The sequence below is a fragment of the Passer domesticus genome, chromosome 3, assembly GCF_036417665.1.
Source record: "Passer domesticus isolate bPasDom1 chromosome 3, bPasDom1.hap1, whole genome shotgun sequence".
NCBI classification, from domain to species: domain Eukaryota; kingdom Metazoa; phylum Chordata; class Aves; order Passeriformes; family Passeridae; genus Passer; species Passer domesticus.
In genome coordinates this window covers 111,181,853-111,209,836 of record NC_087476.1, presented here as the reverse complement: position 1 = coordinate 111,209,836, position 27,984 = coordinate 111,181,853, and the positions used below count along the sequence as shown (strand labels likewise).

Here is a 27,984-nt window from a genome sequence, read left to right as displayed (position 1 = left end):
CCGCGCCCGCCGCGCCGCGCACCGGATGATGCCCCCGCGGGGGGCGGTGGGCTCCTGCCGCCGGCGGCGCCTGGCGCCCCTCAACGAGGACAACGGGCGGTTCCTGCTGCTGGCCGCCCTCATCGCGGCGTACCTGAGCGCCGGCGCCACCGTCTTCTCGGCCCTCGAGAGCCCGTCGGAGGCGGCGGCGCAGCTCCGCTGGAACCGGACCCTGCACAACTTCAGCCGCATCTTCAACATCAGCCTGCCGGAGCTGCGCGCCTTCCTGCGGAGCTACGAGGCGGCCATGGCCGCGGGCATCCGCGTCGACGCCCTGCGGCCCCGCTGGGACTTCCCCGGCGCCTTCTACTTCGTGGGCACCGTCGTCTCCACCATAGGTGAGCGCCGCCCCGACGGCCCCGCGGAGCAGAGCCGCCCGGCCGGGGGATGCCGCGGCCCCGGCCCCGTCGTTATAGCGACCAAAGTTTGGGGAGCGGCGCCGCCGCGTTGCTGTGGCAACCGGGGCTTCGCAGCGCGTCCGGGTCGCTCTGTCCCCGCTGCCCTCCCGTGCCGGGGGTCGCGGTCCCGGGGTCCCCTCCAGCCCCCCCTTCCCGCTGCACGGAGCCGGGGACCGGCGCTGCTCTCCCGGGCTGGCAGCAGCGCCGGCCGTCGCGGCTGCGGGAGCCCCGTCCCCCCCAGCAAACTCCTGCTGCCGGCGCCTGGGTTCTTCCTTCTGCCGGCCCGAGGGAGCGAACGGGGCTGGCGGCTGCCCGGGCAGCGCTGCCTGCGCCGGGATGCGCCCGCCGCGCCAATGGCTCGGTACCGGGAGCGGCGGCGCGGGGCCGGCAGGAGCGGGCTGATGGAGATGCTGAACGAGAGACAGGCTTTCGCCGTGCCTGGCCGCCTTGGTACCGGCTTTAACTGCTGGCAAAAGTTAGGATGTGTATGTGTTTAAAGACGCAAAGTCGCGTGTCTTGCAGCCGTAGCGTTCTCGGTGTATCGCTGCAGCCGGCTGCAGTTTTCCCTATCCCATAGGTGTTTGGGAAGAACGGCACTTTGTAAAGCAAATGATGAGTTGTGGTGGGAGGATTTTTTAACTCTGTGGCTATCTACTGCTCTTGGTCTGTTGCTTGAGAAAACCCTGTCCCCTGAATACAAGATCTTAGCAGTCTTAACTCTGCCAGTTTTTGACTTCTGTAAGAAGCCAGGTGTCTTCTGAGCATAAATGTCTTGTTTTCCGTTTATTGTAGAGGAAGAAACTCACAGCTCGTTATTGCGTTTGCATTCATTAGGTATGGAAAATGTTTTATCAATAATAACTAATCCGTATAATGGAGTCGTGATGGTGAGTACAGCAGTGTTGTCAGGTATTGTTACTTTTTGCATTGAAAAATCCAGTTAACTTTTGCTTTGCAATTACATTTGGTAGCCCGGTCATTAAAACACCGTTTTAATTAAGTATTAAGCTTTCTTCATCACAGGAACATGTATTTAAAAGAGATGATTTTGACTGATCAGAATGAGTGAACAAAAAAGCTAATGTTTTAACAAAGCCATAATTTCATTACACCTACTGCGAGAAACAGAAATCTTCAGGTGATGTGTAAACACATTGCTGTCCCTGCCAACTCTGGCTTCTCCTCTCTGAGGTTATTGAAATGTAAAATGTTTCCTCTTACTTTGCATTTGTTTCCATCTCCACTTTATTGCCTTGCCTGCAGTTATTTGTGCCTGGGCAGAGGAACTGAGGAACTCAGCAGGGTCTGGAGAGGTGTAAAGGCAGACCCAGGAGTTGTGTTTCTCATATTCCTGTAGCACCAGCCGAGCGCTTTCTCCTTGGAGTCAGTAGTGTCACATCTCACATGCAAGGTGGGGGATGAAGACCGAGGGGTTTTTTGTGATGTGCATCAAAGGCTGGATTCTGACAAGTGTTCCCCAAGTCCCACCTTCTCTTGGAATGCTACCTGGCAGTGCTTACTCCTGGATTGTTTAGAGTTCAGAGAGCCGTAGAGCAAGGCTTTGCTCTGAGTGAGGAGATGCAGGCTGAGTTGTGCCTGTGGGCGCAGCAAAGGCCGTGGCAGAGCTGCTGTGCTGGGGGTGCCAGACTGCACAGCCTGGCAGGAGCAGTGTCTGCCGGAGTCCCAGCACCCCGAGGCTGCTCTGCTCCATCCAGGCATGGCTTCCACCATGTACATCTCACGTGTACAGCTCCTGCAGATGAAGAGGAGCTGCTGCCTTCGCCTCAGTGCTTCTCTTCGTGTGCCTCTTCAAGCTGCTGCAGCTCGTAGAGGCAAAGCCCACGAAGAGCTCAGCTGCAGCAGGGTTTCTTCCACCACACAGTTGTATTCGGTTATTTTTGGCAGTTCTGCCCAGCGGAAGCGGAAAACCCCAGTGGGTTAACTAGTTGTTCCACTAAAACACGATGCTGTGCTCTCAGTCAAACGTGCACAAAGCTGTCTGGCTCATGGTCCCAGCATGGAGAAACCGAATGGCAGGGCAGTGAGATGTCACCTGGGTGAGCAGTTCCAAAGCCATTCTTTCAAGGTCCATTTTTTAGCCTCCCAGCCAGCTCATTTATGTACCTACCCACCTGGACTACCTTTGATTCCACTGTCTGCTCACACACCACGTTATCCTGGCTCTGAGCAATTTGATTTGCTTTCGTGTCATGCTTAATTGACAAGAATGCTGTTTTTACCCAGCCTTGCCAAGAACTACCAGACATGCAGAGTCAAAACAGCTTTCCTTCCTCCACAGCTTCATCAGTTACGTGTGTCAAAGCAACTTTATTACTCCAGCTAAACACACCACCATCCCAGCGAGGTGGTGGAAAGCTTCCTTACTCACTGCTTAACAAGCAGCAGGTATACTCAGTGTCTCTCAAGGGTAAATCACCCACAGGTTACTCAGCTTCTCATCTGTAGAGGATTCCAACTCGCAGGAATCTCGCTATGTCTTTTCAAGCCCTCGCTCTGTTCTCAACAGTTTTAATAAAGCTACTAAATCTTTCTCCTGCAGGCATTGAAATGCAGTCATCCAGGCACAGGGCTGCAAGTCCTCCTGGAGTTTGTGTGAGCTGAGCTGAGAAGGACTCCTGTTCTTCATCCTTCTGTGAACACGAGGGTTAGGAGTGGCCAGGCTGGGAGAGAACTGTTCCATCCGTGCTCCTGGAGCAGGCCCTTTGCAGCTCCCCTCTCTTAGGTGCCTCCTTGGCTGCAGTTCTGCACTTCCCTAAATCCTCAGGGACACAATCAAACAGGCTGGGTGAGAAACATGTTAATGGGGTCTTGAAGAAATGAGAGTTGAAATTCTAATTTTAAAGCATTTTCCTGAATAGCCCACAAAATGTGTGGCTTGCAGTCCATAAAACACCCTCTTGATAGCACTCTGGGCATTTAGTTTTTATTACTGTATTGTTTGTGTTTGAATAATGAAATGTTGAGTCTGTTTTCATTAGACACATCTGGATTTTCAGAGCTATGTAAGAAAATCCTTCAGTCTAAATTCTGATTGCTTGCTGTCAAACCACACCATCTATTCAGTCATTATTTTGCATTCCAAAAGGTGCTACGTTTCTAGGCAATTATTGTTATTATTCTGATTTCTTTAAGGAGCAGCTAGGTGAAATTTATTATTGATTCTTTGGTCTAACTGACTGTAGGCTTTGGTTTTCAGTTGAGTTTTTTCCTTCCCTCCCCAAATGCAAACCACCTATAGTACCCAGCACTTTGTTAAAGACTGAAAACAAAAGTATAACTCAGACCAGATTTGTCCCTGGTAAAGTGTTACAGATGCAGGTATAATCAATCCTAGCTTTCCCTGTATTCTGGTAGCAGAGATTTGTTCTGCCTAGCACACCAGGCAACTCTGGAATGCCTGAAGATCTGGATTTCTGTCTCAGTCTAGACTTTGTACCCAGATTTCTTTCCTCTCTTAAGTGTCAGAATAAATCTTAGGTGCCTGTGTAGTAAAACATTTTGTAACATAGACCCATTTAAACTGGAATCTAAGCTTCTTATATGTAAGTACATATTTCAAGAATCAAGTGATAGAATTGATTTATAGAAATCCATACCAGGCATGAAAAAATGAGGTCAAGTGAAATACTCTGATATATAAAAGTGATTTTTAAAGTAATTTTTTTTTTATAGCTCCTTTACTGTGGGCAGATTATTTTGGGATGGAACATGTCTGGGTTATGTGTGCTTGAGAAATGCCCCTGGGAAGAAAAGAAGCAGGGATCTTCTCTCTGTACAGCTGTGCAGGGGTTACAGGTGTTGGGGACACAGAGTGTAGGAGTGAGCTGAGTAACCTGTGGGTGATTTACCCTTGAGAGACACTGAGTATACCTAGCAGTTGCCTTATCCCTGAGGTATCCTGTTAAATTACTCAATATTCCTGTGGACTGACAACTCCACCCAAAGGGATGGGGGCATCCTCTGCTCTTTAGTAACAGACACAGCATTCTGTATTTTCTGCCATCTCGCTGGCTCTGGCTGCTGTTTTCTCCTTGCTTGGGATGTCAGCTGGGTCAGACCTTCTTCTCTCTGGCTCCTCTGTAGGGACCAGCACACCCAGCAGAGCATTTCTGCTTGCGCTCCACAACCTAAGCACCATAACCACTCACTTCCAAAATACCCTCTGGCTCTGTATCATAGTCTTGTGAGAATATCTGTCGGTCCAGATGTTCTGGAGGTGATAAGTTAATGGAAGGGATGTGCAAAGCACATTGGACAGCTCAGTAAGCACGGGTGAGATGTTGGACTGCACTGCCAGGAACCAGGGGTTGTGAGCAGCCTGTGAGAGGAGGCTCTATGGAGGATAATTTGGTGAGAAATCCCACAAATAACCAAGATGGTCTGAAGGTTTAAGGGGCAAGTCTATTTTTCCCATCTTCTTCGTTGTTGTGTTCCAGGGTGTGAATTAGAGCTGCAGCCACAGGAGGTTCTGGCTCTCTGCTCTCCCTGAAGGCAGCCTCGCTGCCTATGGGGCCAGCCCATCCAAAAGGTGACAGCCAAGCCAGGGTGAGCACCTGATAAGCAGCAGCGTTACCTCCTCAGGGCTCTGCAGTTCTCTGGGGCTGATACAGGCAGCTCTTGCACAGGTTTCAGATTAGGGGGGAGTTGCTTCCACATTTGACCTTCTTAAAGTTAAGAAATAATCAAACAAAACTGAATGAGAAAGCAGCTGGAAGAGCCAGCAGTGTTATTAAGCTGCAGTGTCAGGTTATTTGTCTTTGCCATCCTGTACACAATCTGCAGGCAGAACGAGAGGGTGTTTCAGGCAGATCTGATTCCTTCCATGCATGCCATGCTTGGATCAATGTGCCAGTGGATTTCTGAGTTATTTTCTCACTCGGGTAATCTTGATAAAGAACAGAGAGCAAGAGGCTCAGAGGGCAGCAGGTCAATGGTCAGCATATTTCTGTGGAGAGTTCTGATCCCACACTGATTTTCCGCAGATGAAGTACTGTGACCATAGCAATATTTTCTGCTTGCCATAGCTGCATGGGAGTATTAACTTTTTGGGTGCCACTGATAGGAATTTCCTAGGTGTGTGGGCATAGGTTGGGTGATCTGAGCAGAAAAGTAATCTAAATCACAGCTTGCTTTCTTGTAGTTGAGAGCAACCACATAAATCTTTACTTGGAATACATCCATGTAATTACACAGGTGACTTGAGGAGTCCCCACTGAAGGGCCATGATTAAATAATTTTGATCCCAAATTTGTTGTGATTTTATTCTAGAAGGAAGGAGGGAGAAACCCAAGTACATGAAACAAAACCCTTTCTAAAATTAAAGAAAAAAAAAGTGAAAAATATTACTTTAATTTCAGTGCTTCTTAGGGTTTGCCTGCCCCTGTAGGGTTATGCCAGCCACAGAAAATTCAGCTTTCACTGTGCTTTGGCCATCCAAACAGAATGATCTCTACAGAGCATTTCAGTTCAGATTAGTTAATCTAAATGTTACAGATATTTCTTTAATATTAACCCCTAGCTAAATGTTTCAAAACATTAACATCAGTAGCTGATGGAGAGTTCAAGGACAAACAAATTGCACTGTTTTTTGCCATGGCTGTGGAGTTTGAGGTGCTCAGCTGGAGCATTGAAATGTGGGGTCTCCAAATTAAATGTCAAGCACCACAGCCTTGTAGAGCAGTCATCCAAAAACCAAATTTTGCCCAGCGTTACATGAGATATGGTCCAGCATCTCAGAAGCTAAGGGAGATTTTATACTGCCTTATGAGGTGCTGGTTCAGGTTCAAAACAAAGACCAGCTGGAGTTTGTAATAATGGATTCCATTTTTGCAGCCTTCAGGGTCACTGAAGGAGCAATGCCTGCTTGGTGAGCATGTACCTCCTGCTTAGCAGAGCATTCCATTGGTCTTCGGTGATAGTCCTGCAGATACCTCTCTTTTAGTCCTCTATACATTTACAAGAGCTTGTAGATGTGATTGCAGAGCAGGCTCCGGTGTGCCAAAGCACCCTTTGACAGCTCTCCGTGCACGTGTGGCTCCAGCCCGTCCGTGTCTCTCACCATCAGCCTCCCTGTGAACCAGTGATGGTGCCTGCGGTGGCTGTGAGGGATCATAATGACTGGGCTTATCAGCTGCCCTGTTTGCTGCAGGCTCATAAAGCCAAATCCTGCTTGAAACTCTATGGCCTGTGTTCCCATGGAGCCCTGCCAGTCCCTGGAGCCTTCCCCCACTTTGTTCTCCTGGGGGTATTCCCCCTTTCCTTCTCGTAGTGCTTATCTACTGCTGCCTGCTCACCTGCCTTTCCCAGCCTGAGCTTCTCCAGTTCTCCTGCCTTCCTCCAGTTAGTATGCCCTTCTCTGCTGGAGATTTGTTTGCTTGATTAACTTTCAATCATTTGTTTGCTGTCTTTACAGCCTTTCACGTTAAGGACTACCAAAGAAGTCAGAAGTAAAGCTTTACAGCTTCTCTCTGTTCCTCATCACCCTCATCCCCTTTCCCTGGTGTTAATCCTGCTATTGACCCTCATTTCTTTCTTGGCTTGTTTCCTCCTTCTCTGATTGTCTTCAGTTTGACACAGATCATATTTTTTTCTCACTTGTACCACGGGGTCATCTTTGCCAGCACACTGTCTTGTTTTTATACAAGCTTTAATTGCTCTTCATCGTGGAGAGAAGAGGAAAACAATTACAGGGTAGTTCTGTTGACAATTAACTTCATGTAACATTACCTGCTGCTGGCGGTGTGCTGGAAAATACAATGTCATTTCTTTATTTTAATGAATGCAGGATTACCTTATCTTTGAAGCTGTTAAGTCAAAGATAATTTTGCCTCTTGCCATAGTTGCATCAGGGTTAGAGCAACAGAAAAACAGCTGGGAACATTTCATATGCAATTTTGAGACTGAAACAGCTTGATAGTATTGAAAGCATAGCCTTTGGCCATGATCTGAATAAGCCTTGCTTACCTATATCAAAAGAGACAGTCTTTGTAGTGTGTCAGAACCAAGGGCATATCTCAGGGCATTTTGGGAAAAGATGTTTAAGGACAAAAATTAGGGTTCATGCTGGTGTACATTTGAAATGTGAAAAGTCCTCCTGAGCACAATAAATGTTTGAAGTGACAATAAAAACCTTTTGTGAATAGAAACACTCTAGTAACAAACAGAATTATAATCCAAGGGGCAATTGCATAGCAATCCAGACAAATAAAATACCTCCTCAATAGCCTATTTCTGCTGAAGTCAATAGCAGACCACTCTGCAGAGCTTTAGAAAATCCTGCCTTAGATGCTTTATTGGCACTCCAGGTTTATAAAACAAATGCACTTGTTATTACCGTGTAAAATACATCCCCCTGAGCTCAGTGGGTCTGTTGATGGCACTGGCTGCCACACCTAGACATGGGAAGGTTTCAGTACAATCTTTCTTGAATCAAATGAGAAGCAGAATGAAAATTAAATCTAATTGCATTAGACAAGGCAAAGCATTAGCAGCCTTTACAAGTAATTAAAGCCTTGGAGTGGAATAAGATAAGAAATTGAATGGTTTGATGTTAACATATGGGATTACTTATTGTGAGTGAGGCACTGCTGTTGCTTGTATTTAAAATTCCATAATAAGTGCATGAAAGAAGCAGTAATGCCTTGAAAACAGTTGTAGCCCCATAGCAAGTCCTCACTGGATTTTAACCTTTCTGAGCTTGTTCCACTGCAGCTTCTTCCCCTTTAGAAATTATTGGCCAAATTTTTCCCAATCATTCTCAAGTTTTACACAGTCAAATTTAATCACAGCAGAAGCTGCAGCTAGAAGAAATTTGTCCATGCAAGAGCTGAGTGAGGAACTAATTCAGTAAAATTCAGTTAAAGCCAGATAAAATAGCTTTGGTTATCCATCATTATATATCCTGTCATCTTGTTGCTCAGCCTGAGAATTGTGGAAGCAATATATTTCTCTCCTGAGGTCAAACAAAAAACACAGTGTCACTCATGCTCAATGTGCATGGAGTCAGGTCTGCTTTAAGCCTGATGGAAATAGGAGGGAGTGACAGCACTGTAAAGGTCTTAAACCCAAGCTGGGATTTTCACAAGAGAGGCAGAAACAAGCTGTTTGATATGATGATTTGTTAGTTTACAAAAGCTGCTACGGGCAGAGCTGTGAGGACCAGGAAAATCTCAGATAAAATATAAGCTCAAAATTGTCTTGGTAGTGTGGCAGAGTTGTTCAGTATCATTAAATTTAAAAATAGTCAAGGGAAATGCATACTGAGGAAGGAAGAGTTAAATGAAGAAGTAGAAAATGGGAAATAACTGGTTAGCCAGCAGTCCTGTCACCCTCTATTTCTGTTACAGTAACTTAAAATCGGGACTTTGTGCCTTCGTGAATGGACTGGAAGAGCTGCCTGAGCAGAAAGATACTTGAGAATTTGCTCTTTGCTTTCAGCTGAAACTTTTTAATATAAAGAGACCTTGAAGGTATATTTAAACCATTAAGAAGCCCAGGTAGGTTTATCAGAGTTTTGTTTTGGTTTTTTTTCATTTAATTGTAACTGTGGAAGTTTGTACAGAGATTTGAAAAAAGACCAAAAACAAAAAACATGCCTAAGAGTGGAATGGTTGTTTTCATGTTTAGGGCCTTTTTATCCCTTGGGTGCATCTTTATAGCCAAACTCTTTGTAAAGCAGAATAGCTGAGACAACTATGAAGAAACAGATGTTCTCTGAACACCTACCTACACAAACACCAGTGGCAGAAGAAAAAATATGCCACAAATCTGTTGTTTAATCCAGTCAAAAGATAAGCCAACAATATAACTATTGAACAGCCTTTCCCATCTGTAAGGCTCAGAAAGCCCACGAGTGACATCTTCTTCTGTCAGACTTCTTATGCAGGGAAATATGACACAGACCCAAGATCACTTGTGAAATCTAGATAATGCTGTTTCTTGGCCTGAAAGGAGTATTGTGAGATGTACTGGCACTGAAGTGACAGTACATGTGCAAGTATTCTTTAAAAGCCAATAATATCTCAAGAATATAACAAAATTTGGATGCCATTATTCTTTTTCACTTGGAGTTCAGAAAAAAAAAAGACTCAACCTTGGGTGTACATAGACATCTGAAATACAACTGCAAGTTTCAATAAACAGCAAAAGCATGTGTGAGTGCTAATGTTTGAAATGACAGGGCATAAGCTTTTTTTCTCTTAGGGTGTTGCTTAGATACACGATCATCCACACAAAAAACATTCTCAAAAACACATAGAGAAATAAGAATGGAAGCAGCTTTAAAGGATGAAAAATTATGATTGCAACAGAAATCTGCTTTTGGAACAATATTCACCTAGAATCATCAGCTGCATGAAGACTGTAGGAAGGTCAGAGGAGGTGGCAGAGTGTGGCTTCAGATACTGGACACATCTTAAGAGCAAGAAGGAATTGGTGATTCTTGGGGTCCATGAGCTCCACTGTTGTGTATATCCATGGTTACTGAGCCACACTTCATCTCTTTTCTGGTTACCATGCTTTTGTTTTCTGTGTGTTTTTTAAAGCAGTATTTATTTTTAAGTGCAGGGGTGTTTCCTGTGTCTGGTGGTGTTGCAGAAATCCCTGTGCTTTAGGTGATTCTGGGCAGTGCAGTATGCCAAGGCAGATCCTTCTTCACACAGCCTGGATGATGAGCAGGGGTTTGATACCCTCCCTGGCAGCTCTTAATGTGAGAGCGTAAAGACCCCAAGCCTGTAGTGCAAAGGGGAGGGTTTTTTCACAGTAATACAACTTTGTCAAACAACTGTGGAGCGTGTGGGATGTATTTTTCTGTTATTAGCACCACCACCATTTCAGATAAGATTATAGCAAAATTGTTTTCCCCAGCTGTTAGGATAAGAAAAGAAAACAAGCCAGAGGCAGGACCTTGCAATCATCAGGTGTGGAGGCAGCCACAGGAAGCAGCTCTGGGCTAGTTTAGATCAATGTACAAGGAGACAGGCTGCCACCAAAGGAAAGTACATCCTGCTCCCATCTCCTTTTTCTGGAAGCCCTCCTTTGTGAGGTGGTTTAGGACTAATTTAGGCAACACTAGCCCATACTCTTTCTGTTTTAACAAGCCATTAGAGTGCTTTGGCTGTGCCAGGGGGACAGGATAACTGACAAAACAGGAGGACATTTAGTGGCATCTTGCTGAAGATTTGCCCAAGAAAGGCAGCATAAAATGAAGAAAATAATTTCAGTCTTGATTTTTATGATTGTAAACCATAAACTGGCCCCAAGAGTTTAGCAGACAAGAAGATTATATTATTTATAAGAGCAGTAAAACCTTAAGTATTGAAAGAAAGTTTATGAACAGCATGTTAATAGAGAAGGGAGATTATCACACCACAGGACACACCCATCCCTTTAAAGTCAATTCAGCAAGAATAGTGCCAGTTTGTAGGTCTTGACTTTCTTTTTCTCTGTGTATTTTGAATTTCGCTCCTGATTTTCATCCTCTGTGTTTTATTCCCCACCATCTCCTTTTAGGAGGGGCTCCCTCTCCCTGATTGGAAACCATAGCCAGAAAACTGAACAGAAGCTTGCCAAAGATTTTGAGCCTCAAGCCTGTGACTGTCCCTACATATTCCCTCTTCAGGGGGGCCTGCTTAGGCCAGGGCTGCTGCTCAGCTGGCAACACTGATGGCTTGGCACAAGGCAGTCCCCATTTGCTTGTACAAGGTGTATAAAGAGCAGCTGGCCCCAGCCAGGCAACCATAAAACTGCTTTAGAGACACTTCTGCTTCTTCCTTGGCTTGGTTCTGTGCCAAAGCAACTTCAGCAGACCTCCTTCTGTATTTATTGTGTTTTGTCTTCAGGACAATGGCATGTAGTAGTGAGCAAGGGTGGACTTGTTTGGTTGGTCTTTGATGTGCACTTCCTTTGCAGGCTGTACACAGAAAGGGCAGCTTGCAGTACAGCTGAGGAAAAAAGCTTGCCTACTTCTGCTGAGTGAAAAGAGCAGGAATGCTGCTGCTGGTGGTGAAGCTGAAGCCCCAGTGTTTGTCTTTTTAAGGGCCACGTGTCACTCAAACATGCAAAAGTTAGGCCACTTGAGCTGATAAATGTGCCTGCTGAGTACCCACTAGAGACTGAAGATCTTTCTTGGAACGCTCAACTAGAAGGTGTCAGCTTAGAAAAACACTCTTGGGAAACCTGCTGTGAGGAGGAGAAGTTAAACATTCATGAGCAGCCAGGTTTTGAGGAGGTTATTCCTCTCTCCTTCCCTGAGGTTTCTTTGGGATCACCCCCAGTGCCTTAGACCCCATCAAGGTGGCAACAGTTGAGGTTTCTGAGGTGAAACCTCACCCTCAGTCCTCTCACCTTCACCCTAAATACATTGCTCTGGCTGTTTCACACATGGCAGCCTCTCCTTAGGTTTTGGGGTCCCCTTCTCACCCCCATACAATTCTGTTAACTCTTTTTAAAACCAACATATATCAAAGAGGAATGAATATGTGGCCATGACCTTTCAGCCTGTGGTTTAAGGCATGGCCAGCAGAGGACTGCCAAGGGTGATTGATTCTGGTGTTCACTGGTCACTAAGGCATCACAGCACTTTGGATAACCAATAACCTGATCGCCACTGTGTGTAAATAGAATAAAATTGGGACTGTAGAAAGCCTGTGATAGTCACCTGCAACTCTTTGAAACTCCTTAAAGTTCAATTAATCATCTCCTGCCTCTGTTCTGCCAGCATGGCTCCTTTTGAGTAGCAGTTGTCTCAAACACCTGACTAATGTTTCACAGGTGGAAATGAAACAAGGAGCACCAGCAGAGACATGGGTGGTTTTTAACTACATTCATTAGCCTTATCATGGTGCTCTTTCTTGGCTAGAGAATGGATAGAGAGAATGATTGTGGAAGTCAGTCCTTATTTGCATAGTCACTCAGTATTTTCTCCATGGAATATCTGCCCCTCTACGTGGGTCACCAAGGACTGCAAGCTTGTGTATGATAGAGGTTAGGCCAGCCCTAAAAACTGCAGTTGTTTATCATTTATTCAGAAATAGCACAGGTCCAACTTAAAGGATCTTAACTCACACAGTGCTGGACAGAGCGCTGCTGTTCAGGAGGTGTTTGCAGATACTAATCTAAATAAGATCAAATGGGATTTTGCAGCAACTTCTAGATTAAAGGCTTTGCAATAGAAAAGCTCTAAAATAATTTATTGTTTGAGCCCAGAGTGGGGTATTTTAGTAAAGCAGGCTGAGAAAGATGTTAAAGGGAAAGTAAGTCTTTCATTTGTAGTCTGGAAATGCAGGGCCAGTTGGAAGAACTGACTCGTTGTATTCCCACTCCTTGGGAAAAAGCTCTGGATACAGCAGTTCTGTCAGTCTGAGCTGTGACCCTGTATCCAAGGCAACTGTTTCTGGATGTTAGGTGGTAAGGAGCTAGAGAATAAATGAGAGGCAGTTGTAAAATATACAGGTATGATTCTCAGGGGAAATAATGATAAAATGCTAACAGGTGGGAAAGGGTGGAAGGAAGCACCAGAACCCAAACATGGGATTCAGAGTAGGATGTTTGGTTCCTATATACATGTTTAGTATGGTTTATGTGTCAGTCAAGACCAGACAGGACAACTGGAGAGCTATGAAGTAAAGCAAGTGCAGAAAAGACATTTGTGCAGGAAAACATTAAAATTGGTAGCTCTTTTTTTCTCTGTGTTCTCTTAGTCTTTATGTTACAAGAACTTCTTTCCCTCTGGAAGCAGCATTCTGGTTATAGTTGTTTCTGTTGTTGTTTGTCTCTATGGAACCATTTGTTTAAAAAGTTACTTTTAACCATTTTAGTTTCTTTTGATTTCCTTAAATATAACTTTGTGATGGTTATATAGTGGTGTAGAGGTGATGCTGCTCCAATGATCTAAGTGCTGTTTCACTCTGGCATTTCAAATGACTGCTCCAGTGTGCTGACCTGCTGTGTGAGTGAAGTTCTGTGGCTTATAAGAAGAGCTAGGGTGGCTGAAAGAGGCAGGGACACATTATGCCCTTTCTTGTGTTGTTTTCTGTGACTTCCTTGTGTTCAGTTTTTGAAGTGACCAAAACTTTATTGCATCTCTGAGTAAATACATTTTTTACTGCAAAATTGTTACCCACTTTAATCTCAAAATGTAGTAAGACAAGGTAATTGCCAAAATAATTTGACTGAGAGGAGAGCTCACAAGTACTAAAGCTGCTATTCCTTTCTGTCTTCTGGCATCAACCACCTCTTACTCATAAGAAAGTGGGTAAAAGAAAAGAAAGCAAGAGCAACAGGAAGCATATGTCACAAGTTTGTCCATCTGTTCTACCTCTTGAATCCATCCCTAGCTTAAGTAATTTAAAGCTCCAGATGAGCAGAATTGTAACCACAAACCTGTTATGCAAGTCTGGATGAGGGTCTCATTAAATGCCAGCACTTAACCGTGAGAGGCTGCTGCTGAAGAGAGTTTTTATCAGCTCATCTCTGCTAATTCTCTTTGGGGAGGACAAATATCAACCAGCTGAAATTAATGCTGCCATAGAGCTTGTATCTGCGGTGGTGGGGCAGAATTGGCACGAGGGAGGTTCAGATATTGCATCTGAGCCACACAAAGTCGACCCCAAGGCACCTTTAAAATATGTCTCAGGGCCATGAAAAGCACAAAGCCCTGTTGTATTTTTCTCTGCACTGTGCTGGAAGCATAGGCAGTTCTGGATGAGTTTGCTTCATCCAGGCATCACGGTGTTCTGAGCCCTGGGTGGGGGCCGAGCTCAGAGATGAGGTACAGAGCATCCCAGGACCAGCTCCTCGTGCTGGGGGTGACACTGAGGGACAAACACAGCTGGCAGGGGAAGATCCTGCACAGAGAGCCCGTGACTGCTTCCCTCAGCCAGCTGGTGACCCAAGGGATGTGTTTTAGTGGTGGCTTGGCAGTGCTGGGGTAGCAGTTGGACTCAGTGGTCTTAAAGGTCTTTTCCAACCTAAATGATTCAGTGTTTGCCTAGCCTCATTTTTTGCCTGTTTTGTGTATTTCTTAACATTCTCATTGTTGTGATGGGCTCTTTCACCTTGCTTAGCTACATACTGAATTTTGGAATCATTTTGCTTCAGAAAAATCTTGATGAAACAAACAGCATCAAAAATGTAAAACTTCATCACCTCTCTTGAATGATCACCAAAAAATAGTAAAAGGCTTCAGCACATTTACAGCTTGATCCAAACTGTTGCTATCTCTCTTTTTTTTCCCTAATTAATAAATGTGTCTAGCCGTATGTGTGACAATAAACCCATTTATTTTGATGGTGATGTTCACATGCTTGCTGTGAAGCACATGTTTAAGTGCTTTGCTGACAAGGCACAGGCAAACAGATGCCTTCTCCATAACAAGTTGGCTGTGTATCCCTAGCTGGCAACCACAACAGGCTCCCCAGCTCCTTCTGAGGACCAGGCACTTTTGGATATGCATCATTAAATGAGAGGACTCCTGCTACCAGCCAGCCCAATCCAGAGAACAGGTCCATCCCACAGAGAAGAAGGAACTGAGAACTTCCCAGAGCCCATGGCAGGCTTTGTGGGGTCTGCTCAAAGGTGATGTTGTTAACACTGCAAAATGGGGAGAAGACTGTGGGTCCAGAAAGCAAAATGTCATGACCTCTTTGGTAATATTTTCTGGTAATACTAAGCAAGTTTTTCACTGACTTTTACACAAAATACTCTTTTTACAGTGATGCTTGTGATCATAAAATCAGAGAATGGTTTGGGTTGGAAGGGACCTGAAAGGTTATCTGTTCACATGGGCAGGGACACCTTCCACTAGATCAGGTTACTCAGATTATGAGGTATGGGCTGACTTGCTGGCACACAGCTGTTTCTGAGCCTGCCAAATCTGTTGTGAAAGTAGGACCACCTCTTCCCTCATTCATCTTCATGTCACTGAAAGGATATGTCTGAGTGTACTTGTCATGAGCATTTACATTCTTCTGCCAACCAATGGGAAATTCTCTATCAACAAAGCAGGAAAGGAACGCAGATAAACTAGCCAGAACAATTCAGCCATTGCAAAAATAGATCAAGAGGTTTCAAGAAGCAATCTCAACTCATTGTATATAGGCAATATTATCCTGTTGCTGTTTATAAAGGTATTAATGGTAATAAACTGGATTTAATTATTTCATTATGCTCTGTAATGATTTCATTATGCTCTATGCTTTTCCTTCACAAACTTCTATTTGTGTAGTCTGGTGTTGATATTTACCTCCTTGAATATGTTCCTTGCTGGGTATTTTGGTGGAACAATACAGCAATGAAATTTTGGAATGTGGATTTTTCACAAAACTTTAATTTAGATTGGATGTGGTTATTTATTCATGGGACATAAGCAGTCACCTCAATCCTGTCAATGTTTTTTGCCTGAGTCACCAAGTGTTTTTACAGGGAAGAATAGCAGAAAAAAGCCAATACCTGCAGAACTGAGTTTCAGAAGACTCTTCTTGAGATAGGATGTGAAATGCATGTGATCTTTATCATAACTGGTATCATCAAATGACATGGAATAAAGCTACTATATTTATTTGCATGGAAATTTAAGTTCACTTTTGCTGTTATTTAACCATCTGTTAGCTACAAGGCATTTCTGCTTACTTTTAAAACTTCGTGTATGAGTAATGTTATAATAATAAGTAATATTACAATAAGTAATTCATATGAAGAAGAGTTGAATTAATATTGTTGCTGGATCTTCCCAGAGTTTATATATTCTGATTTTTCTGTTCAACTCTGTGCAGCAGTGTTTTTCCCTGCTGTAATTATCCATCTGCAAGTTCCCAGTGCCCCCAGTCTGCCAGGCAGCTCTGCGGCGTGATGGCTTTTCCTTCCTTCTGTGATGACACCAGGTGGGCTAGTCACAGCTGGGATTTAGAAAAGGCTTTAAAGTGCTGTTATTTTTAAAACAGTATTCAGTATTTGGGAGGTGGTTTGGTTTTTTTTTTTCCTGTTACACAACCTGAAAACTTCCATCTTCTCAGTGGGAATGGTACAATCAGAGCCCTATAACAAAAATGTTACACTGTGTTACAGCTTGTGAACAGAGAACTTAAATTTTCCATCAGGTCGTGATGGCTGACACATGTGGGAGCAGGGAAATGGCCTCTTCACCTCATCCCACCCTGAAAAGGTTTGGGCTCACTGAGTCTTCCACCTGCCTTTCGAGTGGTGTTGCTCTGTTAATACAGATAATAATCCTTTCATCTTGCAAGGATTTTTTTTGCTCACTTTTGAGTTTTAGTCCTCTCGTTGAACTTTTGGTGCCTTCTTCCTTCTTTACCAAACTCGGTTTTGTGTTGGCCTAAGCTGACTTAGAGATAGCACTCCTTTTGTCCAGTGAGATGGGAGCCTCGTTAAGGTACATGCATTGTGAGCTTCCTCACAAAAACCCATGTTATTAACATTGCCCATTTATCTCCACACCATAGGTTTTGGAATGACCACACCAGCAACCGTGGCTGGAAAAGTGTTCCTCATCGTTTATGGCCTTTTTGGGTGTGCTGGGACTATCCTCTTCTTCAACCTCTTCTTGGAGCGCATCATCTCCCTCCTGGCATTTATCATGAAGGCGTGCTACGAGAGGCAGCTGCGAAGGAGTGGTCTCCTACCTCCCAACTTCCGAAGGGGGCCAGCCGTGTCCGGGGTGGGCAGCCTGGTGGGCTGGAAGCCATCTGTTTACCACGTGATGCTGATCCTGGGAATTTTTGCTATCGCCCTTTCCTGCTGCGCCTCCGCCATGTACACGGCAGTGGAAGGATGGAACTACATTGATTCCTTGTATTATTGCTTTGTCACCTTCAGCACCATCGGCTTTGGAGATTTGGTAAGCAACCAAAACGCTGTGTACCAACATCAGGGATTATACAGATTCGGGAACTTCATGTTTATATTAATGGGAGTATGTTGCATATACTCCCTTTTTAATGTCATCTCAATCGTAATCAAACAAATTTTGAACTGGGTGTTGAAAAAATTCGAATGCAGATGTTGCCCAAAGTGCCATAAATCCAGTACCCGCCTCAGCCGTCGCAACGCCATCACCCCAGGAGCCCGCCTGCGCCGCCACAACGTCGCCATGGACGCTGACGGACAGTACGACAGTGACACCGAGGGCAGGAGGCTCTCGGGAGAGATGATCTCCATGAGGGAGCTCACGGCGTCCAGTAAAGTCTCCCTGGCCATTCTGCAGAAGCAGTTGTCCGAGACAGCCAACGGCTACCCGAGGAACGTCTGCATCAATACGAGACAGAACGGTTTCTCTGCGGGGGTGGGGGCTCTGGCCATCATGAACAACCGCTTGGCAGAAACAAGTGATTCTAGGTAGAGTTTTTGGAATTCTGTTTGTTTCTTATATAAAAATAAAATGGCGGTTAGGGTGGAGTTACCGCTGTAAGCTACTGGAAAGTTTTACATTTCAGAGACAGCCTTGGTATTCATTGGGTGTTCCAGCATTTTACTTTCTGGGGGTTTTATAAGTTTTCTCTAATATGCAGTGAGATCTTTACCATTATGTTACAGTTTTCCCCTAAGGGGGTTTTAAATGAGACTTGGATGTCTTTGATGCAGAATCTGGTGCAATTTCAGAAGGATGGTGTGCATGGCTAGGATGGTGTCAAAACCAACATGTTCTTCAGAGCAGCGCCTGAACCCAAACTCTGTGTTAAAAGGCATAAAGCAGGCAAGTTGTGCTCCAGATTCAAACATGGGGTTGGTAAGTTTTGGCTAACCAGTATCTCCCAGTTTGCTGAAGTCTGGATCTGGTCCTGAGCCTTGTACTCAATGCTCTTCAGCGGTTCCTCGTAGCAGGCCTGTGTATGACATGCACATAGGTGACTGTCATCACACCAGATTTAGGGTGGTTGTGCTTCACTTCAGTAATCCCACTGACCTCAGTGGCAGAGGATGGAATGGGCTGAACTCCCCTCCTAGAAATGATGGGGTTTAACCAGGCTTGTCTGGAAGAACACCTGCCACCTAGCCCTTAAAAGTCAGGGGATTATCAAGGACCGTGTTAAAGTGTGCAGAACTGTTCCTACCTGCTGAATAACAGAAAACAGGCAATTGTCATCCTCAGAACTGACTTTGTTTCATACAAGAGAAGCTGGTATGCACCTCTGGTGTGAAATGTTTGCATCACCACAAAAATGCTTACTTCCTTACTTTCTCATTGAAAGTCACTAAAATGAATGTAGGCTCTCTGTTGTCCTAAATTTGCATCTTCTGCAGTGTTGTTGCAGAGATTCATGCAAATCATCTCCTTGCGATTCTCTGAGGGCCCCAGCCCTGTAGTTGTTTCCCACAAATCTGACTGTGCAGGTTGTACAGAAGGAGAGCATTGCTTTGGAGTTCCCCCAGAAGCTGGCTTCCCCCAAAATGCTGACACCAAGTCATTAAGTGGCCTTTGGCTGTTGCTGCTACCATCTTAAGCCATATTAAACCTGTGCTAGCCCAAACCACTGAAGAGCCAAAAGCAAACCTGGTCTAGAGTGTGTAGTTTAGCATGACAAGTGGGGGCAGAGCATTTGCTGCAAACCTCTTTCAAAAATGCATGCACAGCTCTAGATCGTTTCTCTAAATTCTCTCTACTATACTGTGAAGATAATAAAAAGGCTTCTGCTGATTCCAAGCAAGTAATAAAACTTAAGCTTGTATTCTGAGAAGCCTTCTCTTGGAAACTTACTGGAAATTTGTAGGCAAGACCATTAGTAGTAGGTTGGTCACTGAATAAATTGAACAAGCTGATGAACAAAAACTAGGAATATTAGAAATGTTTGAAAATATTTCCATGAAGTTTTATATAGATATTTTATTCTATTTACTTTGTTTTGCATGGGTTTGGAGTAGCCAGCATTTTTGCTTTCTTTTAAATTTGTAGCAGGGCAAAAGGTTTTGGAATTTACCCTTGGAAAACCAACTTTAAATTTGAGATTTTGCACACCTGAGCCTGGCAGCTGAATTATGGCGAGGAATGTATCTTTTTTCCTGATGAAAAGAAATCAGAGCTGCAGATAAACCATCACACATGGGTCTGTATCACGCTGTAAATGTCACAGCTTTTGTCAAAATGTGTTTGGCCAGAAACAAGCAGTGATGATTGTAATGTGTTTCCAGCTGGCACAGACTCACGCTTAAGGTTCTGTGGTATGGTAGGGGCTGCATTCAAGAGGCAGGAGCTTTCTTGGTGGTAGAGAAAGTCCATCTGTCCCAGTGCCTTCCTGTCTGTGCACTCCTCCTCTTTAAGGAGGCAGGAAGAGGTGTTTGGTGCTCCTTTTGAAGGCCACTGAAGGATAAATTTAGGCAGGATGTACAGGGAAAGGTCACAGTCTGGAAAAGACTCTGACTGCTGGAAGACCCAGTTCAGGCAGACGCCTTCCAGAGATGCAAGGGAAACTGCACAGGCAGGGAACCAAAAGAATGAAAATTTGTTATTTCCCCTTGGGATTACGCCCACAGGTAAATCTCTTACTATGATGATTTATGTGTTTGTTTATTAAAAGTGTGAATGGGACCCTGCTCTTTTTTTGCAGCTCAACCTCTCTTAAGGTTGTATCTTGGTGTATTTGTCATCATGGAGACTATTACTCATTAGAACTATTACATAAATAAGGGTAGACAGGTTCTGTCCCAAAGGACTTAGGAATTTGAACTGATAGGGCTCCAAGCCACAGCAGAATTACCTGTTTATTATTTTGCTCATAAAAGCATGCTCAAATGTATCAACATTCTGTGAGCTCAAGAACTCTTATTTTTATGGTAGCAAATTTGCAAATTTTTTTCAGTGAGTTGTTTTAAAGGATAAATATTATAACCATGATTAGGATCCTTTTTAAACTGTAAATTTGTGAATTGTTTTCAAACTTCTTATTCCAGCCTGGAAAATACAGTGAAATAATATGAAATTGTACATACCTCCTCTGTACTTTTCCTGAGTCCAGGCAAAGGCAGACACACGGCCTGTTGTAACATGATTGAAATGCTTCCAAGTCTTTCTGGTACCATCAGTCACAGCGGTGCCTTTGCAGGACCCTTTGCAGTTCCTGTTAACTCCAGAGGAAGTTGGACCAGCTCCTGGAGCTGGGCATCTCAAGGAATTTGGGCATCAGGTTGCTGCTCTGTTCACTTAGATCTAATGTTTACTTACACCCAAGGTCCTTGATAATCTCCATTCTGCTTCCCTCCAGCCTCAGAGGAAGTGCATGCCCAGTTATTTACCAGTGGCCCTGTTGCTTGCAGGTGTCATATCCCCAGATGGTGACAAAAGTCAACCACAGGGACCGCCAGGTCATATCTAAGTCCTGTAAAAATCCCCAAACCCATCTGGCTCAGCAAAGCTCAGTTTATAGGAAGGTCAGAGCACAGTTACTGACCTGGGTCTCACTGGGAAGCATCTGCTGAAGGGTGGCCTTACAGTTCCCTCATATTCAGTAGCAGAGGTATTTTTCAAGGACGCATGGAAACCCAGCTCCAAATCTCTACTCTTCAACCTGCCAGCCCTACCTGGGCACCCATCACCCCTGTGCATGAAAACACGAGCCAAGAGGACATAGGAGGTTTGAGATCAGTCTTTCCTAGTCCCTTGTGCTCTTCCTTTAGCTTTTTTTTTTAATGACAGCCCCTCTTTGAACTTGCCAGGCTTGGGCACCTGACTCCTCTTCCATTGTGTGTGGATTCCCCAGGGCAGCCTGCTCCATTGGTGAATTAACCCTTAAACGTGCACCAGTTGCACCAAGTGCAATTCCTCCTGGTATTTCATTTCCACAGACAAAGCAGATACCAGCAATACCTGGACAAAGACTGAAGCACAAGAAATCAGAAGGAAATGAGAGGAGCAGAGTGGGAAAGTGAAAGCACACTGCACTAGATTGCACTTTCTTTTCAGGTAACCTGGGAGCTTTACATTCTTGAAATGGGTTGGTTTTTTTATTCAAATTTAATTATGGGTAGCCTTGAAAGAATACAGTTGGCTTAGATTTTAAAAGCTCATCTTCCCTGGTACACCCCTCTCTGCACCACCCTGTAGAACAGCAGTAGTAACTCTTCACTGACACAGACCAAGACATCCCAGCTGCCTGCTGAGCCTACAGGCAGCACAGCCCTGAGCTCAGACTCTGTCCCCCAGATTGGTCTTCTGCTGCCTGAGCCCAGGGAAGAGCATTCAGGAGCAGCAGAAGGCTGCAGGAATTAGGACTCCTCTGTGAGCTGGCCCCTGGTGAGAACAGCAGTGGCACAAGTGTGAGCTGTTTGGACAAAGGAGATACCACATGTGCCTGGCACCTGCACTAATACCCTGCAGATGAAAATCAAATCTTAGGTGAAAGTTGATGGGCAACAATGACCAAATTCAAGTGACATCTTCTCTTAACCCCAGAGGTCAGCACAGAGCAGTCACAAGGAGTAATTTCTTGTGAAACCTGTAGCATTTGGCAAATCACTGCATTGACCTCTCAGGGTCTGTCTTCCCTCTGTGTGTCTTGGACAAAGTTTGGAGTCACACCAAGATGTCATCTGGTTCTCATTGGTTTCTTCCCATCTGCAAACACTGTTCTCATTCTGAAAAAAAATCAAATGGCTCTTTATTTCCTTGCAGAGGATGCCCTTCAGACCACGCAGATGTTCAGAGCAATCTCAGCCACAGAGGCAGTGTCTGAGGGACAAGGCTGTGCTTTGCCTCCCTGCAGAAGCAGCATTGCACAGCAATGCATCCAAAGGCTCTTTAGGCTGTTCCCAGCTCTGATTGCAGCCAGAATTACTGGTAGAAGACAGGAATCCCACTAGAGCGCTCTGGGAGAGCCCTGTGCCATGCTAGGTTACCCAGAAATGCCCCTGTTGGTGTAGTGCTGCTGTCCCAGCACAGCTTCAGCCCTGGCCCTCAGTTTTATCTCCTCCCCAGCTTTCTGTGGGTGAAAATTTGAGTATACTGTGACCATTTACCCATATTTCAGTCATGCCTTGCTGCTGAAAGGCTTCAGCAGCAGTGGAGGTCATATAGCCAGGCATGTGGGCTCAGTATAAACCTGATTGCCTGTGTGGGATGAATTTATGACTATATGGAAATTAGCTGTAGCAATGAGACAATTCTCACATTTTAGTATTTTTCTAGCCTTTAACTTGAAAAATATTCAGTGGCAAATCATTGCAGTGAATGTTCAGAGCTAATCTCAACAAAATCATACTTTGCTGATTGCTAGCCTAGCAAATCTGTGGGTATGGCTGCTGCTCTAATTGGATTACTAATGTGCCTTTGCAAACCAACACACGTCTGCAGTGTTACATTTAAATAATACAATAAATGCTGTGTTACATAATAAATTCAATTAGGAAAAATTACTACTTGACTCACACAGAATAACTAATGAAGGGTGCATTGCACATTGTACAACCAGTATGCAATTTTGTTTTCTTTTGTTTTTTGGTGAATATGTCCATATTTGAGCTCAAATTGTGCTTTCATGAATGCTAGGAAAAGAGAAGCACTGCACTGGGGAAAAGAAAGGAAAGTATGGACAATTCCACTGAATTTTGACACAAAGGCTATGCATGTTAGCATATACACAGTAAGTGGTTCATTTTGCATTATAAATGCATTGTGTAGCAATGGCACTGAGGAAAAACTACTTTAGTTTACATGGCCGCAGTCTGAATGCAGCTACCAATAAACACACATATCTTTTTTCTTTCTCTCTTTGTTTGCTAAATGGGTAACATCGACCCTTCAATTAAATTATCTCTTTAAACCCTCAAAAAGAAAATGCAATTGCCCTATATCATGCATAGGCAAAAATGGGTCTAAGGTCAAATCCAAACTTTGAATTCTAAGGATCCAGACTGGTGTAGTTTAGCTTTGAAGTGGGGCTGCAGAAGTGCAGCCTTCAAATGTAATGTTTCATCCTTCCCTGCAAAAAAAAAAAAGGGGAGTAAATACAGAATTTATTGCAGATTATCCAAAAAATCTGGTGATTTAGCATGAGGGGAAAAAAATATAGGAAATCATGTGAAAATCATGGGGAAGGGGAGAAGCTTAGACGTGTTCTCCAGCAGATCCAGCAGAAAACCAAAGACTTGCTTTGCATTCGCTCGTGCGTTTATTCCTCGTCACACAGCGCTGTGACACTGCCACCCCCCAAGGAGCTCCCGTGGCATCGTGGGCTCAGCTGCCTTGTCTGGAACGTGGAGAGAGGTGTTTTGTGAGAAATGCCTTTTCCTGTGGGAAAAGGCACCACACACAGTCAGCGCTGATTTTAGGAAGTCAGCTGCCCAGCTTTTACTGCCAAGCAGCCGTGCTGGTCCCCTGCAGTGATGATCAGTATTTTGGGTGTATCAGAGGTGCAGATGGCCATGCCTCCAAGTCCTCCTGGTCCCAGGGCCATGTCACACCCAGGTGGTCCCAGCCAGCTCCCAAGCCCAGACTTGGCGTGAGGATGTAGCTGGGTTTGAAAGTGTGTAACATCCCAGCATCCTATCCTCAACATCCCAAGTGTTTTCAGGATCAGTCCTTCAGGAGGTGATGCTTTTTCAAACCTAAGGAATACAAAGAAGTCTCCATATTCCTTTTGTACTTTGCAGACTGTAAGAGTACTTTTTAAAGCCAGTGAGTCAATGCAAGATTAATGCTTTTGTAATGACATACATAAACAACATGGAAAAATTACTGCTATTTCTGATAATGTGCAAATCAAACACAAGGTTTTCTCAATGCATATAATTTCCTATTCCATGCAAGTAAAATTATGTCCAGGAAATTTTTGCTTGTACCATCCATGGGCTGCACAGGCAGTGCAAGAATTCAGTTCCAGTTCTATTGTAAAACCTCAGTGTCTGAAAGCACAGCATCTAAAAAATGGTTTGGGGATTGTTTGGGGTTTTTTTTTGTGTGTGTAAATATTGTTTATTTACAAAAAATAAAAATGCTACAATTCTACATATACAAATCCATTTTTAGCTCACTGGAATACTACTTTGTTGGGTACTCTCAGCAAAAATATTCATTCCAAATTTCCAGCCCATTTAAATTATTCAAGTTTCAAGATAACCTGTTGAAAAGTATTCCTATTTATTTTGTTTCTGTTTGAAAGGGCACAGCTTGGTAGATATTTTTAGCTGAGCTGGCATTGCGTCTACTACAAACCTCAAAATTTTACTTCTTGACTTGATTCCCCTGGTTCTGGTTTTTGCTCATTTCTGCACTGAATTCTGGAAGGAACAACCAGTTCTGTCCTGTTTTCGGCTTGGTATCACTTTCCTTTTTGCATTGGTTGCACATAGCTGAAATATGAACACAAGCAAACATTTCCAGACACCAAAATTAGTCACTTTTCTAAACTTTTTATTTTTTAAATTGTTTTGTAAAATCTAGAATCAGATTGTAAATTACGTCATGGTTGGAATTAGCAAACTGAATATTTTTTTCTACCAACAGAATTGCTTGACATGAATTCTGTGAAGGATGCTAATGATTCAGTTTCATGTAAAAGGACTTGCCTATTTCATTTGCCCATTCTGTCTAAATTGTTTCAAATTCTTAAAGTCAGAAGTATGTAAGTCCCATTTGGAAAAAGCCCTATGCTGAACATTTGCTCCTGTGAATAGAGCTTTTAGAGGGATTGAAACAGAGCCTGCCTGATTGCTGCAATCAGAATTGCATGTCTAAACCTTCAAAACCTGAATATTTGTACCTATTTAGCCATTGCAAACCAAGGGCATGCTAATGGAATTCCAATTCAAGCAAAGAAACATAAATCACAGGGCTCAACTGGCTGCTAACCACTTTTGTCAAAAAGGTCACACAGCTGCAGGGCCAAGGGTGATGGATGGACTCTTGACAGACAACAGTGTTATTCCGGAGGTTTGTTTGGTGGCTGGGAGTTGGCACTGGGGTGGTTAAAGCAGGTGGATCCAGGCACTTCCCTTTGCTGAGATGCAGGAGATGATTGCCAGTACTAAAAAAGTAAAAAAGATAATGGACGTAGCATTGAGCCTCTTGAGAAGCACAGCAAAGGGCTGTAGCCTGTGCTAGGCTGTTCCTGATTCTGGCCACCTTGGAACCCTTGGTTGTTCCTGAAACTGGAGTGTTTGGGACACTCCAGTTTGCTCTTTTCAGTGTCTCTGCACTGGCAAAGCAGCAATCCTGCTGTGGTGCTTCTCTCCTCATAAAATGGATAGAGAGATTTGTTTACACTTCCCATATGATGACAGCATATATAAATATTACAAGATGAATCAATTACCAAGTCTGGCTATATTTGTTAAGAGATATTTATCAGTAAAAGCAAGAAAAATTGTCTTACCAGTACAGTGAATCAACAAAAGTGGTGTTCTGAACAGAAAGTAAGGTGCTAAAATATACAATTGGACCCCAAAGCTCAGGCATGTTTCACAAAATTATCATTCTTTTCCAGTGCTCAATGCACCTGCATCCTTTGGGAAAAAGCCTTGGTTTCTGCCTGCTCCAGGGGATGCAAGGCTTATATTTTCTTTATCTGTAAAAAAGCAAAATGTATCTGAGGCCATGCCTTGGTCTGCACAGCGCTCAGGGGTGGGCTTGCCTCCATCCCCAAATTTAAGCATGCCTGTGGACCATGAATACTGGTCCAGCCCCCAGCAGAAAATGGACAAAATGTCCCTGCTTTGGGGTGTCTGTGGTTTTTGGAGAGCAGCTGAAGGTCATGGCAAACCACAGCTGCCTCCTGCAGCCAAGCCCCTGCCAGGGTGGGATCCATCCCACTGCCAGCCCCTGGTCTGCAGCCAGGGATTGTACTGCCAGCAGAGTGGTGCAAATCATCAGCAATGTGCTCTTATCCCTGCCTTCTTAATGGGCTAAAAACAGTGGAAAACAGAGAGATCATTTTCTATTTTAATGATAAAAAGGGTGTTGCCCATTATTCACAGCCTACACACAAGATGTTATGATTTTCAATTTTCCTACACTGATCGTTCAGTCCATTTGGCAGCTGACCTTCAAGTGGTCATGGTTTTTCAAAAAAAAGGAGGAAAAAACCCCAAACAGAAAACCCAAACACCCATTATGAGCATTTCAGACAAGCAAAATAATAATGAATGTGGTGGTAAGGATCTCACATGCAAAAGCTGTGAGCAGAGCTGCCTCTGTTTGCAGCAGCTAGATGTTTTCATGGCAATGGGAGAAGTTTGGGTTCAGGAGAGAATCAGGTGGTTGGTTGGGGTGCTGAACATTGCCCTACAAGCAGCTTCAGCACCAAAATGTCACTTTTTTGACCAAATTTCTGCATCTATTTCTGCACTGTTAGGGGCATTTCACATCCCTGCTACTGAAATTGGAGGATGGCAGCAAACGTTACACAAGCAATTTACTGTCACATACTGTGCATATGGGTATTAGCCAGGGACATTTTTAACAACCAAGAGACATTTCAGCTGAGTGTTGGTCAGAAAAAAGATGACATTTTGCCATCCAGAAACAGCTGCAGCAGGTCCCAGTGCCTGACATCACTCAACATAATCCCAAACAGCCAAACCACACAAAGATTACCTAAATAAACCAAAAGAGATGGTAGGGTCCAAGAAGCAAGTGTTCCTGTGGCTTGAATCTGGAGTAACTTGGTTGAATTGCAGGTAGTAAATAGCCTAATTAAATAGATGTAATGACTTTTATGCCTGCTAGAAGTCAAAAGGAGATGCATGTATTTTTCCATCACAATTTTGATTGTGTTTACCAAGTTAAGAGGTGAAATGAAGAAACATAAAGTTCCTGTAAATTGTTGATTGGAAAACATAGATTTTTACTCTCTTTCAGATAATACTTCCTTGCAAAACATTAAACTGGAATAAATTTCAAGACTGAAATCTGTTTAAACAAGTGTCAGTTTTAAAAATGCATTAATCCTGGGTTGACAGGAACTTAGCCTCCAACTCATACATAATTGTGAGTGCTCTTAATGAATCAGTCCCACTTTTGATGTCAGCTCAGGATTTTTCCACTGTAAGATCTTTGAATGAAGAGGACTAAAAGCCATATACGAAGCCAATAAAAGTGGATCACATTTCTGCTGGTTCATTGTATACAGTCTGCAAACAAAAATGGGTACTTGGGCTTGGCACCCCTTCATTCACAGAAACATGGGTATGGATCCAGGAGGCAGAGACAGCTGAGGTGCAGCTGCTTTGCAGGCTTTGGCAGAGGATGTGTAGAGCTGGTGGTTAAGGAGACTGTGGAAGAACCCACTGGTGGTGTCCAGGGAACATTCCTGTGTGTTTTTAATGCCGTGAAACATGATTGAGTATGAATTCTCTACATCAGGGAGGATGTAGAAACGTCCAGGTGATGTTGGGAATGTTGCAGTTAATCTACTACAAAGACTTTTGAAATAAACCAGAGAAAAAAACATTGCCTGGGATGTGCGTGCATGTGAGTACTCTTGTCTTTTCTTCTGAGCATGGAGAGTGGGAGGCGAGGCAGAAGCACCTCCTGGGTGAGAGACCCCCTTGGAAATGTATGGAGACCTCAGAGCCGTATGTGGAGACC

At 44.0% G+C, this 27,984-nt stretch overlaps 1 protein-coding gene across 3 annotated transcripts; it reads left to right on the top strand.

The window, feature by feature from the left end:
* Positions 1-9: 9 nt before the first annotated feature.
* On the top strand, positions 10-27,984 carry KCNK12 (potassium two pore domain channel subfamily K member 12). 3 transcript variants are annotated; one of them, XR_010359483.1, is made up of 3 exons: positions 10-377; positions 16,916-18,165; positions 21,249-27,984. XR_010359483.1 is itself a non-coding variant. In XM_064415136.1 (3 exons), the coding sequence occupies exons 1-3, from the start codon at positions 26-28 to the stop codon at positions 21,283-21,285; spliced, it is 1,281 nt and encodes a 426-aa protein (XP_064271206.1). In that variant the 5' UTR covers positions 10-25; the 3' UTR covers positions 21,286-27,983. The 3 variants fall into 3 exon arrangements, 2 of the variants coding, with proteins under 2 accessions (XP_064271206.1, XP_064271207.1); XM_064415136.1 differs by having other exon boundaries at positions 16,916-17,807; positions 21,249-27,983; XM_064415137.1 differs by having other exon boundaries at positions 16,916-27,983.

Coding starts and splice junctions, on each gene's coding strand:
- KCNK12 (XM_064415136.1), top strand. CDS start 26: ATGATGCCCCCGCGGGGGGCGGTGGGCTCCTGCCGCCGGCGGCGCCTG. Junction 378..16,915: donor CACCGTCGTCTCCACCATAG/GTGAGCGCCGCC, acceptor TCCACACCATAG/GTTTTGGAATGACCACACCA. Junction 17,808..21,248: donor GCAGAAACAAGTGATTCTAG/GTAGAGTTTTTG, acceptor TCATTTCCACAG/ACAAAGCAGATACCAGCAAT.